Here is a 12569-nt window from a genome sequence, read left to right as displayed (position 1 = left end):
ATAGTGGTAGTTCAATAACGTTTAGAGTTAAACTTTTTGACAATGAATGAGAGTGAAGGTCAAACAAAATATTGTTGTTGAGCTTCTAAAAACCCTCCAAAAACTTTCAAAGAGATGCCCCATGGTATGTATTATTTGGATGTATCAATGCCTTTGTTGATTTGTATTTTACATAATAGTACTGACAAACATTTAGATCTTAAGAACCATGCACTGCTGCTTTGCACCTCACATAGGGTCCAAGTAAAGTGTGCAGTTACTTTCCATCTTCATATTCTTCACAATAGTGTGTGATATGTGATTTTTTTTCCAGTGACCTCACCTTTTTGTAAGAGGCTCTAGTAATAATTATTGTTGTGATTCTCATGTGACAGTCATACAAATGGAGTCATCACGGCAGAAGAGTGTCTCAGTCCTTGGATGGCAGCATAAGGCCCCTGTTGAAAATAGTGATGATACCTTGGCATGTGGAAAGAAGGGAATGCAGGCCCACTGCCTTGCATTGAGCTTGCAAGTGCTGAGTGTGCAAGAGGCATACCGAGTCGACTGTAAGGAGGCAGAGAGCCCTGGATAGGGTGGGGAATTGGTGTGGCAAGAGATGCAGAGCTGGTACCCAATGCTGTTAATGGCTGATGGTGTTGGAAACCAGAAAAACCAGAAGCGGATGATACCCAGGAGCTGAGGGACAAGTTATCTGATGTTGTAAAAGCTGATCCTGTGAACATAAAAACAAACACAATTGTCACGCTTGGTCTTGTCAACAAATATATAATTGTGTACATTTAAAGTAAACATTTTTATAAATCATATAATACACATCTGATATATTTATATATTAGATTGTATTTAATTATATTTAATTATATTATCTATATGTAAGAATTTTGGGGAAAATAAATAAATGAAATCATATAATACATCAACAAAAAAGCTTAGGACCTCCTACAAAGATACATTGTCATATTTAGCATTTTTATTTGTTATCGAAAAAATGATCTAGTGTCACTATTTGTGTCTAACTTCCTACATTTATAGTACAATTATACATGAAGGATAATAATATTACAATAATTCAACTTCAATGCTAGTTTAATATTCATATAATCTAAAATATAATCTGTAAATGAAGGGAGGGTGTAACTAAGCTTTATGTTTCAAGCTAAGTAAGGGGGGAATGGGCTATCTATTTACAAAGACAGGTACAAATCAGTCTGTATTCTCTAACATCCACTTAGAAGCCTAGTGTGGGACTCACTTGTGAATCCTTCTAACATCCCTACCCCTCAACTTTCTTTAACTGTTGATAATAACATCATTACTCCAACCCTGCATGCCCAATGTCTTGGGGTCACACTTGACTCAGATCTCTCTTTCACTCTCCACAACTCAAGGTGGGAAATGATGAGAGAATGGATTAAAGTCTTAGTTGTGTCTTTTGTGAGCAGGCATTGGCCAAAGACTAGTTGTCTTTGGCCAATGCCTGCTCACAAAAGACACAACTAAGACTTTAATCCATTCTCTCATCATTTCCCACCTTGACTATTGCCCCTCCATCCTCTCTGGCCTCCTTAGCTGACATCTATCTCCTTTACAAACCATAATAAATGCCTCTGCCAGGCTGATCTTCCTTAGACGTCGCTCCTCTTCTGCTGCACCTCTCTGCCAGTCCCTTCACTGGCTTCCTCTAACCTCCAGAATAAAACACAAAATCCTGGCTCTAACTTTTAAAGCTCTCAATAACACTGTTCCACTTTATATCTCCAAACTTGTCTCCAGATACTCTTCTTCCCATCCCCTTAGTTCTGCTCATGACCTCCTTCTCTCCTCCTCTCTTGTTACCTCCTCACATTCCCGTTTACAAGACTTCTCTAGACTGGCCCCTATTTTGTGGAACTCTCTGCCTCACTCCCCAAGACTAGCCCCTGGTTTTCAAACTTTCAAGCGCTCCTTAAAGATTCTACTGTTCAGGGATGCATATAATATACACTAACATTTTCTAATCTTAGTACCTCTCCTCCTTTAGTTATCTCCTTGAACCCCCTTAGCATGTAAGCCTATGAGCCTAGCTGCTTTGTAGATCACCTTCATGGGACCTGATTTACAACAGTGAAACTTTTGGCAGGGCCCTCTAACCCTTTGTCTACCATAATTGTTACCTGCATATTAGACCCATGTTTTTAGCACTGCAGAATCTGTTGGCGCTCTGCAAATAACTAATAATTATAATATACATAAGCATGCGCAATAGTTTAAGCTTATAGTGCAAATGCACATATTTGAATGTTTACAATCTGCTGCAGGCTGTGGTCTTGTATGGAGGGCATACATTGGTTGGCTCATCAGCGTTCATATGACTTCAGCACTTTATGCATAATATATAGTTGTCAAGATCCTGAGGCCACTTACCCAAAACAATGATCCAGTTTAGATAAGCTGCTTTTGTAGTGAAAAGGCTTGCATCTAAAGTGCCATTTTCTTAATTATACATTTCACTTTAAATAGTTCTGCATCATAATGTTATTTTTTTAGATTAAGGAGCTTCCAATAATTTTTTTTTGCAAAGCTATTTGAAGTAGAGACTCATAGGATGCAGAACTTCATTGGATGCAAGTTCCAAGCCTCTATTATTCAATTTATCTGACTTAATAGATATATACTTTTTTTTTTTTAAAGATATGAATTTCAAGAATGTAAACAGCAAATTTTCTTGTTTAAATATTGTCTACTCATTGCACTAAATATCGAAACATGTTTCAGTGATTTAAATAAGACTTCTGTTATGCCAAATAAGAAAATATAGAATTATATGTCAATTTTAAAGAAAAAAACAGGAACAAAGACAAATATGCTAAATTCAGCACCGTCTAAAGGGACATAAAAGTGCAATAAGAAAATGTAGTACATATGTACATTACAGGAAAGCAGAGAAAACAAATAATGAATATGCAATGCATAGTGATTCAACAATATTTCATTTAGTTTTAAGGGTAATGTTTACTTAAAGGTACAGTCAACACCAGAATTTTTATTGTTTAAAAAGATAGATAATACCTTTATTACCCATTGCCCAGTTTTGCATAATCAACACAGTTATAATAATACACGTTTTACCTCTGTGATTATCTTGTGTCTAAGCCTCTGCAAACTGGCTGCTTATTTCAGTTCTTTGACAGACTTACATTTTAGCCAATCAGTGCTCACTCCTAGGTAACTTCACATGCATGAGCTTAATATTATCTATATGAAACACATGAACTAACGTCCTCTAGTAGTGAAAAACTGTCAAAATGCTTTCAGATTAGAGATGGCCTTCAAGGTCTAAGAAATTAGCATATGTACCTAGATTTAGCTTTCAACTAAGAATACCAAGAGAACAAAGCAAAACTGGTGATACAAGTAAATTGGAAAGTTGTTTAAAACTACATGCCCTATTTAAAACATGAAAGATTTTTTTGGGACTTGAATGTCCCTTTAATATTTCTTATTTGCCATGACGTGTCTATTTTTCTGTATGCACAACAAGGTATATCACTGACAGTGTATTACTTTGTGTTTTCTTACCTCTGCTTTGCACCACTTGACCATCTTCACCAAGGACGTCTTCCTCTGTTCCGTACGTTCGGATTGGAGACCTTGCATACGAATGCTTTTGTATCAGACATTCTACACTTTCCCTGCAAGGAGAGAGACAAAATTGTAAGAGCTTAAAAAATAAGTAAAAAATTATGATTAGTCATAGTTTAAGTTTGAAACAAGATCCCCACATAAATCTAGATTTTTAGGTGCTTATGTTACTGTAGTGGCATTTTAAAATGAATTGAAACAATTTATTTTGACTAAGGGGTCAATTATCATCCCTTAGAAAAGTTTATGTAATTGTTTTTTTTTTTTACAGAATTCACCACTAACATATATAGGCTTCATGTACTACCTGTGAGACCTACCCAGCACAAGCAAATACCTGTGCAATAGAAAATTCGGGCAGCAAAGATGGGCAGACAGGTTCCCAATTCATGAACCTTGCCAACCCACATACTTGTACATGTATTTAAGATTATTGTTTTTTAAAAGATAAATCATTTGATAAGCTTTTCTAAAGGATTGTGATTAACCCCTAAGTTGCTACAGACATTGAACGTTCAAAGTAAATAAGTTCAAGGACCACTAAACACATTAGAATAGCATAATCTATAAATGCATTATAAATAGACAATGCAAAAGCAATTAGCTTTCACATGAGTAGTACATTTTTTTTCTGACAAATTTCAGTTCAGAAAAGTGTTTAGTTAGGTCTGAATGGCTTTGGTAGGGATGTGCACATCATTATCACCACAGTTTTTCCTGGAATCTTTTTGGATTTTTTTCCATTTTTTTTTTTTAATTTCATAGCTTAGAACTCTGATCGATGAATAGTTTTAGAGAAAGACAGATTTTACAAAAAAAATCCCTATTTGATTATATTGCCCCTAAAATTGAATTACACAGTTTAGGAATATATTTACCTAAACATTTTTTTACAATAATGTATAACTTTTAAATCTAGTAATGTAGAAATGCCACAGTTATCATATATAAATGATCATCCTTGTTTTCAGTGTAAACAAAATCAAGGAAGATCATGTGGATATAGAATATCTGAAATAGAGTAAACAAGTAAACTGACATTTGGACACACATAGTAAAAAAATGTGGTTTAATAAACTTTTGTGTAACAATATTATGACCTTTAATTGCTATTTTTTCTATATTCGTATTATAAATATGTTATGATTTATAACAAAACATTTTATCTACAATGTATAAATGTACATTTACTGCCACTAGATGGAGCTATGTGAAAAACTAATTTTCAGTAACATTTTCTAAAGTGTAGAATCCAAAACATATATGGTATTTAACATGCTTGACTGCACAAATATTCATTACTTTTAGGAAAACACACACACACTGATACTAAATCATATACTTGTTTAATGGTTGGGAAAAACACATTTAAAGGACCAGTCGACACATTAGATTTGCATAATGAACAAATGCAAGATAACAAGATAATGCAATAGTACTTAGTCTGAACTTCAAATGAGTAGTAGATTTTTTTATAACAAATTTCAAAGTTATGTATATTTCCACTCCCCTTGTACCATGTGATAGCAATCAGCCAATTACAAATGCATATACGTATAGTCTGTGAATTCTTGCACATGCTCAGTAGGATCTGGTGACTCAAAAAGTGTAAATTTAAAAGACTGTGCACATTTTTTTTAATGGAAGTAAATTGGAAAGTTGTTTAAAATTACATGATGTATCTGAATCATGAAAATTTAATTTAACCTGAGTGTCCCTTTAAATGGGTTATATAATGCTTGTTCTAAAAAAAAACTCACCTATTTTCTTATATTATTAAAAGTAATTTCTCTTGGCCTTCTTTCCATGATAGCATACTGAGATAGACTGTGCATGTGGCTTGAGCATTATGTATAACATTGTAACAAACACTGCTGCCATATAGTGCTCAAAAAGATACATGTACGCTCCTCAGCCTACCTCATAGGTAAGTAAAATAAAAGGGTTTTTTTCTTTTATATTGTAAACTGTATCTAAATAATGAAAGTTTAATTTTGACTTCCATTGCAAATGATTTGCTTACAAAATAAATGTTTTATAAGCATTTAAAACTGTCATTTTGTTAGCAACATTTGCATTGTTTTCCATTGCAGAAACAAACCCCTTAAAAAGACTCTTATTATGTTTATCTTATCTCATTTGTTGTGGAATAACTGAGCTCCTGTAGCAATCACTAAAACGTTGCAGAAAGTGTTATGAGTCCTAAAGAAATTATGAAAGTGTGTACATTTCAAATGTGTTTTATTATTAGGTCAAATATTTCATGGAGAATTATGTTTTGACCTTAATGTCACTTTAACTAGTTAATGCAATTTAAATTAAAATGATGTAATACAGTTAAGTATATTTTCTTTCTTCCTTATTGTATTTAGTTTTATATGCTATGCCATTAACAAAGAGTTACTTTCTTAAAGGGACACTGTACCCAAAAATTTTCTTTCGGGATTCAGATTGATCATGACATTTTAAGGAACGTTCTAATTTACTCCTATTATCAAATTTTCTTCATTCTCTTGGTATCTTTATTTGAAATGCAAGAATGTAAGTTTAGATGCCGGCCCATTTTTGGTGAACAACCTGGGTTGTCCTTGCTGATTGGTGGATAAATTCATCCACCAATAAAAAAGTACTGTCCAGAGTACTGAAACCAAAAAAAAGCTTAGATGCCTTCTTTTTCAAATAATGATAGCAAGAGAACGAAGAAAAATTGATAATAGGAGTAAATTAGAAAGTTGCTTAAAATTGCATGGTCTTTCTGAATTACAAAAGAGAAAAATTGGGTTCAGTGTCCCTTTAATTCTACTGTGAATGCTTTATATTGTCCCATGTATCTAACTACCTCCCGGATATTCTTAAAGCTTTAGCATAAAATAAATTCTAATGCGAGCATCCTAAAACCTCCCCTTTTTAGGTTTAAATAGAACGTTAATGTAAAATGTAACTAGATATCACAACACTGTTTCGTAGGTTAAGTCACTGTCAACATAGCATGTGATAAATCTTCTTAAACTACATATCTGGAATGTGTATGTCTTGCGCTACTTCTGCTCGATTCAGTACGGCGTTGGAAGGGGGCCCAGCTGACAAGTGATATGGTGAGCAAGTTGAGGTGACGACAGATGGAAGACATGGTAGGATTCACAAGAGCAAAAATTCACAAGGTTCACGAGTGTGTAGGACACAAGAGAAAATTCATCTAAATGTCATCTCACTGGTTTTCTATTTAGGGGACAGCTTTGGAAGGCTTGAAAATTTATGTTAAAGGGACAGTCTACTTGAAAATTGTTTGAAAAGATAGATAATCCCTTTTTTTTATAGATTTCCCAGTTTTGCATAAGTAACACTGATATATTAATCAACTTTATATTAATCAACTTTTTACCTCTATGATTACCTGTGTCTAAGTCTCTCCAAACTTCCCCTAATCTCAGTGATTTTTTTACAATCTTGCATTTTAGCCAATCAGTGCTGTTTTTTTTATTTTTGTAACCATTATCAGTTTCCATGGGAGTGAGAACAATTTTATGTATATGGCACACATGAACTGACACTGGCTGTTTTGCAAGATTTAAAAAGCACTGAGATAAGGGGGGGCTGCTTAGTGGTTATAAAGTATATTAATATAACAATTTTGGTTATGCGCAAAGCTGGTGAATGGATAGTAAAGGTGTTATCTATCTTTTTAAACAATAAGAAAAATCAAGTAGACTGTCCCTTTAGGATAAACCTCTCCATCCCTATTATATTATGAAGCCTGTTTTTTTCTATATTATTTGCATTTGTCTTAAAACAAAATACCTACCTACTGCTTGAACTTTTTTTTTTAATTGAAGCTGCTATCCAGCTGCTCCTCTGCTGCCCTGAAAACATTTCCCATAGAAAATAGAAGACTAATGGAATTTTGTCAACAAACAAATATAATATGAAATTAAATGATTATATTTTATGAAGAATAATTTGTCTGAAAAAATGTCTAGTATATCACCAAAAAGTGCCGGACTCTAAAAAGGTCTCTGGGCTGGTGAGATTATTTAAGAATGCTCACCAGTCCTTCTATTTCCCTGGTGGAATTCTATAAAGCCACTTTTTACCATGAAAAAAGGGTGTCTCGCTAAGGGGCGTATACTGCATTTTCATATGGGAAGGAGATGCATACATTAGAAAAGCGCACAATTAAAATCTTAATTTAAAAATCAAACAAAACAAATAATTTAACCATTCACACAAAAATACAAAAAGAAACATAGGTTTGCTAATGTGCATCAAAAATCATAATAAATTTGTTCTCCAAAAATCGTATTTTATCAAAAGTGTAAAATTTGTAGGTAGATAACACAGGAATAAATTGTATTAACTATGCACAGCGTAAATCATAATTTAAGTGCACTGGATGTGCAAAAAAGCAAAATACAAAGCGTGATTTTTTATTTTTTTTCTCGTAAAATTGGCGGAACATGCGAGTTCCATGGGCGTATATTAAATCTTCTCTCAAATCCTAGCGTAATTCTATAAACATTTTTGCACTACAGTTCCCACTATTTTCCTCGCCAGTTAAGAAGTGGCGAGTTTTCACCAAAATACTCAAAACACTTTCTATTATATTCTGAAAGAGAAACCTATGCATACGAGAATTACAGCAAATTGAAGGTACAGTGCAATGAAAACAGCCAAATTTGCTTTGTATTAAGCATAATATTCATGTTTTAAAACACAACGGTTTCCCCTACTATACTTTGCCCTCCATTGCAAACTTTTACCTAGGAGAGAGCTCTCATTATTTTTATGGGGACATCTCACCACTCGCACCTGTGAGTGGTGTTATGTCTCCCATACCGATAATGAGAGCTCTCATGTGTGCCATATAGATATTAGATAATATTGTGCTCACTCCCATGGAGTTATTTATGAGTCAACACTGATTGGCTAAAATGCAGGTCTGTCAAAATAATATAACAGTGTTGGTTATGAAAAACTAGTGAATGACTAATAAAGGATGATTTATTTTTTCAAACAATAAAATTTTTAAGTCGATTGTCCCTTTAAGAAATGTTAAAGTGTATGTTTTTTTTTTTTTGAGTGTGTAAATATGGGTTTAAAGTAGTATAGTATACATTGTTTGCCTTCTCTCCTATTCTCTATTATGAACAAATGAGGCAAGTAAAATACCGAAGTTTTCAAATCTGAAGAAATCATCTGTATATTGTACTATTGTCTGAGAGCAATGAATGTGTACTATGCATCTAACTCATGTAAAGGTCGCTTAAAGGGACAGTATACTGTAAAATAGTTTTTCCCTTAATGTGTTTACAATTGCTTTTTTTACCAACTGCAGAGTAACAAATGTATGAAAATTAGCTTTTTAAGGTTTATTTCTGTATATTAAAGCTCTGATTTTGTGTTTTGAAGCCACAACCTAATAAAATAGGTTGAGCTTGTAGGTATAATCAGATCTCATTACTGTATCACATTGTGTACATATCACCTGCTTCTTTAGCTTATATCTGTCCTTAAAAAAATCACCAATACTTGGAGACAACAATGGAAAATCAACATTTTATTACCTTATCTCTGCTATATCCCACTAGGAGTGTAATTTCTTCTGCTGGCTGTGTTTACAAAGCTTATCTGTAGCTTGGATCTGCGGCCACAAACTTTCAGAATAGGTGGGGATACCACATGCTAAATCAACTATTTCAAATGCCAATATAAGGGTAAAGGAGCTACTTGTAAACAATTTAATACACTCCAGCAAGTAAAGTGGATCATTGGGAACAAATTAAAGGGGAGATTTTTTTTGAGTAAACTGTCCCTTTAAAGCTTACCGAGATTAATGGGCAGGACCCTTACAATACAGGTTAATGTCTTTCAATTACTGTACTTTGTGACTTTATACCTAAAGTAATAGTGCTGTGTAATATATTGGCACTTGATTAATTAGCTCCTTCATTACTAGAAAGTTCAGAGAAAAACTTGCCCACTCCATTAAAACAAAAATATAGCCTTGCTTTTTCTGATTCACCTATATATATAAAAAATATATATTATTTTTAAAGTAGACAACCCAAGGTATAGATCTAGGCACATTCTGTTATATTTCACGCCACCATTTTACCATTACCATTTGTAAACTTTGGGTTTCTCATTGAAATGATTTACATACCAATTGTGCAGACATAACTCAAATGGATGTAAAAGCTTTTCTGGGATCCTCTCTATTCAGAAATAACAAGCATGCATGGCTTTGTCATTGCTTTTTGGCAATTAGAAGGCTGCAAATTGCAACAATGCACTACACTTCTCAAATTCCCATCAGTGAAGGGGTTAAATGGTTATATATCACTTTTATGGACAGGTGTCTCACACATAGCTTTGTATTTAGATATTTTGAAGTTATATGGCATACATATATACTGTCATTGGTTAATTAAAGGTATATTAAACAGTATAAGATTGTAATATAAAATGCTTAATTATGTGTAGTTATAAAGCTTTGAAATATTATTTTATTATTTATTTTTCCCCTTTTACTGTGTTTGTTGATTTTCTAAATTCTACTGATTTTATAACGTAATGGGTGCAGCCATGTTTGAACTTAAGTTTCCCCTTTATCCATCTCTCCTACTGAGGACAATTAATGACACATATAAACCAGACAATTAAATTGATTGTGCTAACAAGGCTTGGAGGAAAATAGGATTTTTAAAGTAATGATCTAACAGGGTTTCCCACACAGCCCTTGTTTACACAGTATTTTTATTGCCTGATTTATATCTGCCCCTAATTGTCCTCAGTAGAAGATAGCGATAAAGGGAAACTTACATTTGAACATTGGTGCCCATTACCTTATTGAAACAAAATTAGTTTATAGAAACTAAACCTTTACAGTATATCTTCAATATTTACACAGCTAATATAATTGTAAAAAAACTACATCTACATATTATTCTAAGGCTAATATTTGCTTTGAATAAATCATTACATATAGTGTGTGTTTACTATTTAATACCTATTTAAGAATTATGTTTAGTATTGTTGCTAGATGTGTGTATTCTGAATGAGAAAAATGTTTGCCTTTAAAGCGACACCAAACACTAAATAAATGCTAGATAAAATGATGCATTCAAAGAAAAGATAAGTCTGAGAATAACATGTTGATGTAGTTTTTAAAGTTTTCTTAGCTGTTTAAATATTGACAAATTAAGTCTATAGTTTGAATGTCTATAAAACAATGGGAGCTGCCATGTTGTAACTTAGATTATCTTCTCTGTTGCAGCCAATTAGAGGCAGTTATACATAGGTCACTAGAGTGTGCATCCAATGGCTGAATGGAATATAGCAGTGCACTTCCATTTCTAACAGGAACTGAAAAGCTCACAATTTCAGAATGGAATTACAGAAAAGGGGGACAAAAAAATAATTAAAGTATATTGCAGACATTTTTTATCTATGTGATTTATCATTTTATGTTACCATCTCAAAGTGTTTAATGTCCCTTTAAAAATATAAATATGTGTCTGGGTGTTTTCCATAACCATTAAAACAAATTACGCAGAAAATAAATGTGAAATCTAGAAACAAATATTATAGACTATACAGAATTGCATTAAATCATGACTACATGTATGCAGTAGGGTCGCTTTAGTGTGCTCATAAATTATCATCATGAAATTTTAGATAAAGACTATATATTCATAATGTAGTATTCAATTATGCTAGAATGCTGCAATTTCTGTCATCATCTCATAAAAAGACGTGTTTTTGCCTCAGATGTCCAGCAGACAAGAGTTCTCTGTTGTTTTCAGATAGAAGCTGCTTGCAATCAGTTACAAGGCGCAATCCAATTACTCAGTGGTTTAGAGCACTAACTGACTCCAGACTAATTTAATTTGTTTGGTTTTGTAAAGATCAATTGATCTGATTTGTTTTTCTCCCTAAAGGCTTTTTAGGGGAGAGGCTGCATTAAACTTTTGAAAATGATACCCATAAGCCATTGTCTACTTACAGTGAGATGTTGAAAAACAGTCTGGAAATCTAATCTATATTTTGAGCTAGTCATATAAGGGACTATTTATTATGTTAGCTAGCCAGCTTCTGTGTGCCAAACAATATAGGAAATACTAGAGATAAGCTCTACAGATTATATTAAAATTAATTTCCCTCTTATAGCTTGGTTTGGCTTTTCATAAGGCTGAAGGCAACTAAAAAAAATAGATCCTTTTCTTCTCATTATGAGCCTCTTGTTTAACAATTTTCTGCCCCCTTAGTTTTAGTGCTACTAAAAAGTTACTAAAGTCCATATGAAATTCAAATAATACAAATAGCCAAAACAAAAACATAATAATAATAAATGTAAACAATGCAATTGTGAAATGGTGGTAGCTGATGTGCTATCTAAATAAAACTTGTTTCTATAGAGTATTATCTACTTAAAGTGAATGTCAATTTGATGCTAAGGTGCCCGGTTTTTAAAAATTCGATTAAAAACAGGGGCCCTTTAAATCATCAAAATTTACATTTCACTCCTGTTGTGAAAAAATACTTACCTTTCAAACTTGACAGCCGCTCCAGCTTCCTCCACCCGTGGCAAAGCCTCTTCCTGGGTCTAAAATGGGGTCTAATCATGGGGTTGAATCAGACACTGATTCCCCCTGGGGGGAAGCCGTGATTGGAGGATGACCTATCCATCATTTCTGATGTCAGAAATGGCTTGCAACGACCGGAGGAAGCTGAAGCTGCTGTCAAGTTTAAAAGGTAACTTTATTCTCACAACAGGAGTGAAATGTAAATTTTGATGAATTGAAGTGCCCCTGTTTTTAATCAAATTTTTAAAAACTGGGCACTTTAGCATCAAAATTGACATTCACTTTAATAAAAAAAAACTATCATATATTTTGAGAATTTGTTCATTATACTATATCTACTTACAAAAAAAAAAGTACAAATAT

The 12569-nt window shown here is 33.2% G+C and overlaps 1 protein-coding gene across 1 annotated transcript in view; it reads right to left on the bottom strand.

Moving 5' to 3' along the window:
* Positions 1–374: 374 nt before the first annotated feature.
* TBX20 (T-box transcription factor 20) overlaps positions 375–12569 on the bottom strand; it is a 33543-nt gene continuing 21348 nt past the window's right edge. The window contains exons 7-8 of the mRNA XM_053713074.1: positions 3562–3674; positions 375–715 (exon numbers count right to left, since the gene is read on the bottom strand). Of these exons, the coding sequence (XP_053569049.1) occupies positions 375–715; positions 3562–3674 (454 nt within the window). The remainder of the gene's footprint in view (positions 716–3561; positions 3675–12569) is intronic.

This window comes from Bombina bombina, chromosome 5, assembly GCF_027579735.1.
Source record: "Bombina bombina isolate aBomBom1 chromosome 5, aBomBom1.pri, whole genome shotgun sequence".
Lineage (NCBI taxonomy): Eukaryota > Metazoa > Chordata > Amphibia > Anura > Bombinatoridae > Bombina > Bombina bombina.
This window is presented reverse-complemented; position numbering and strand designations above follow the sequence as displayed.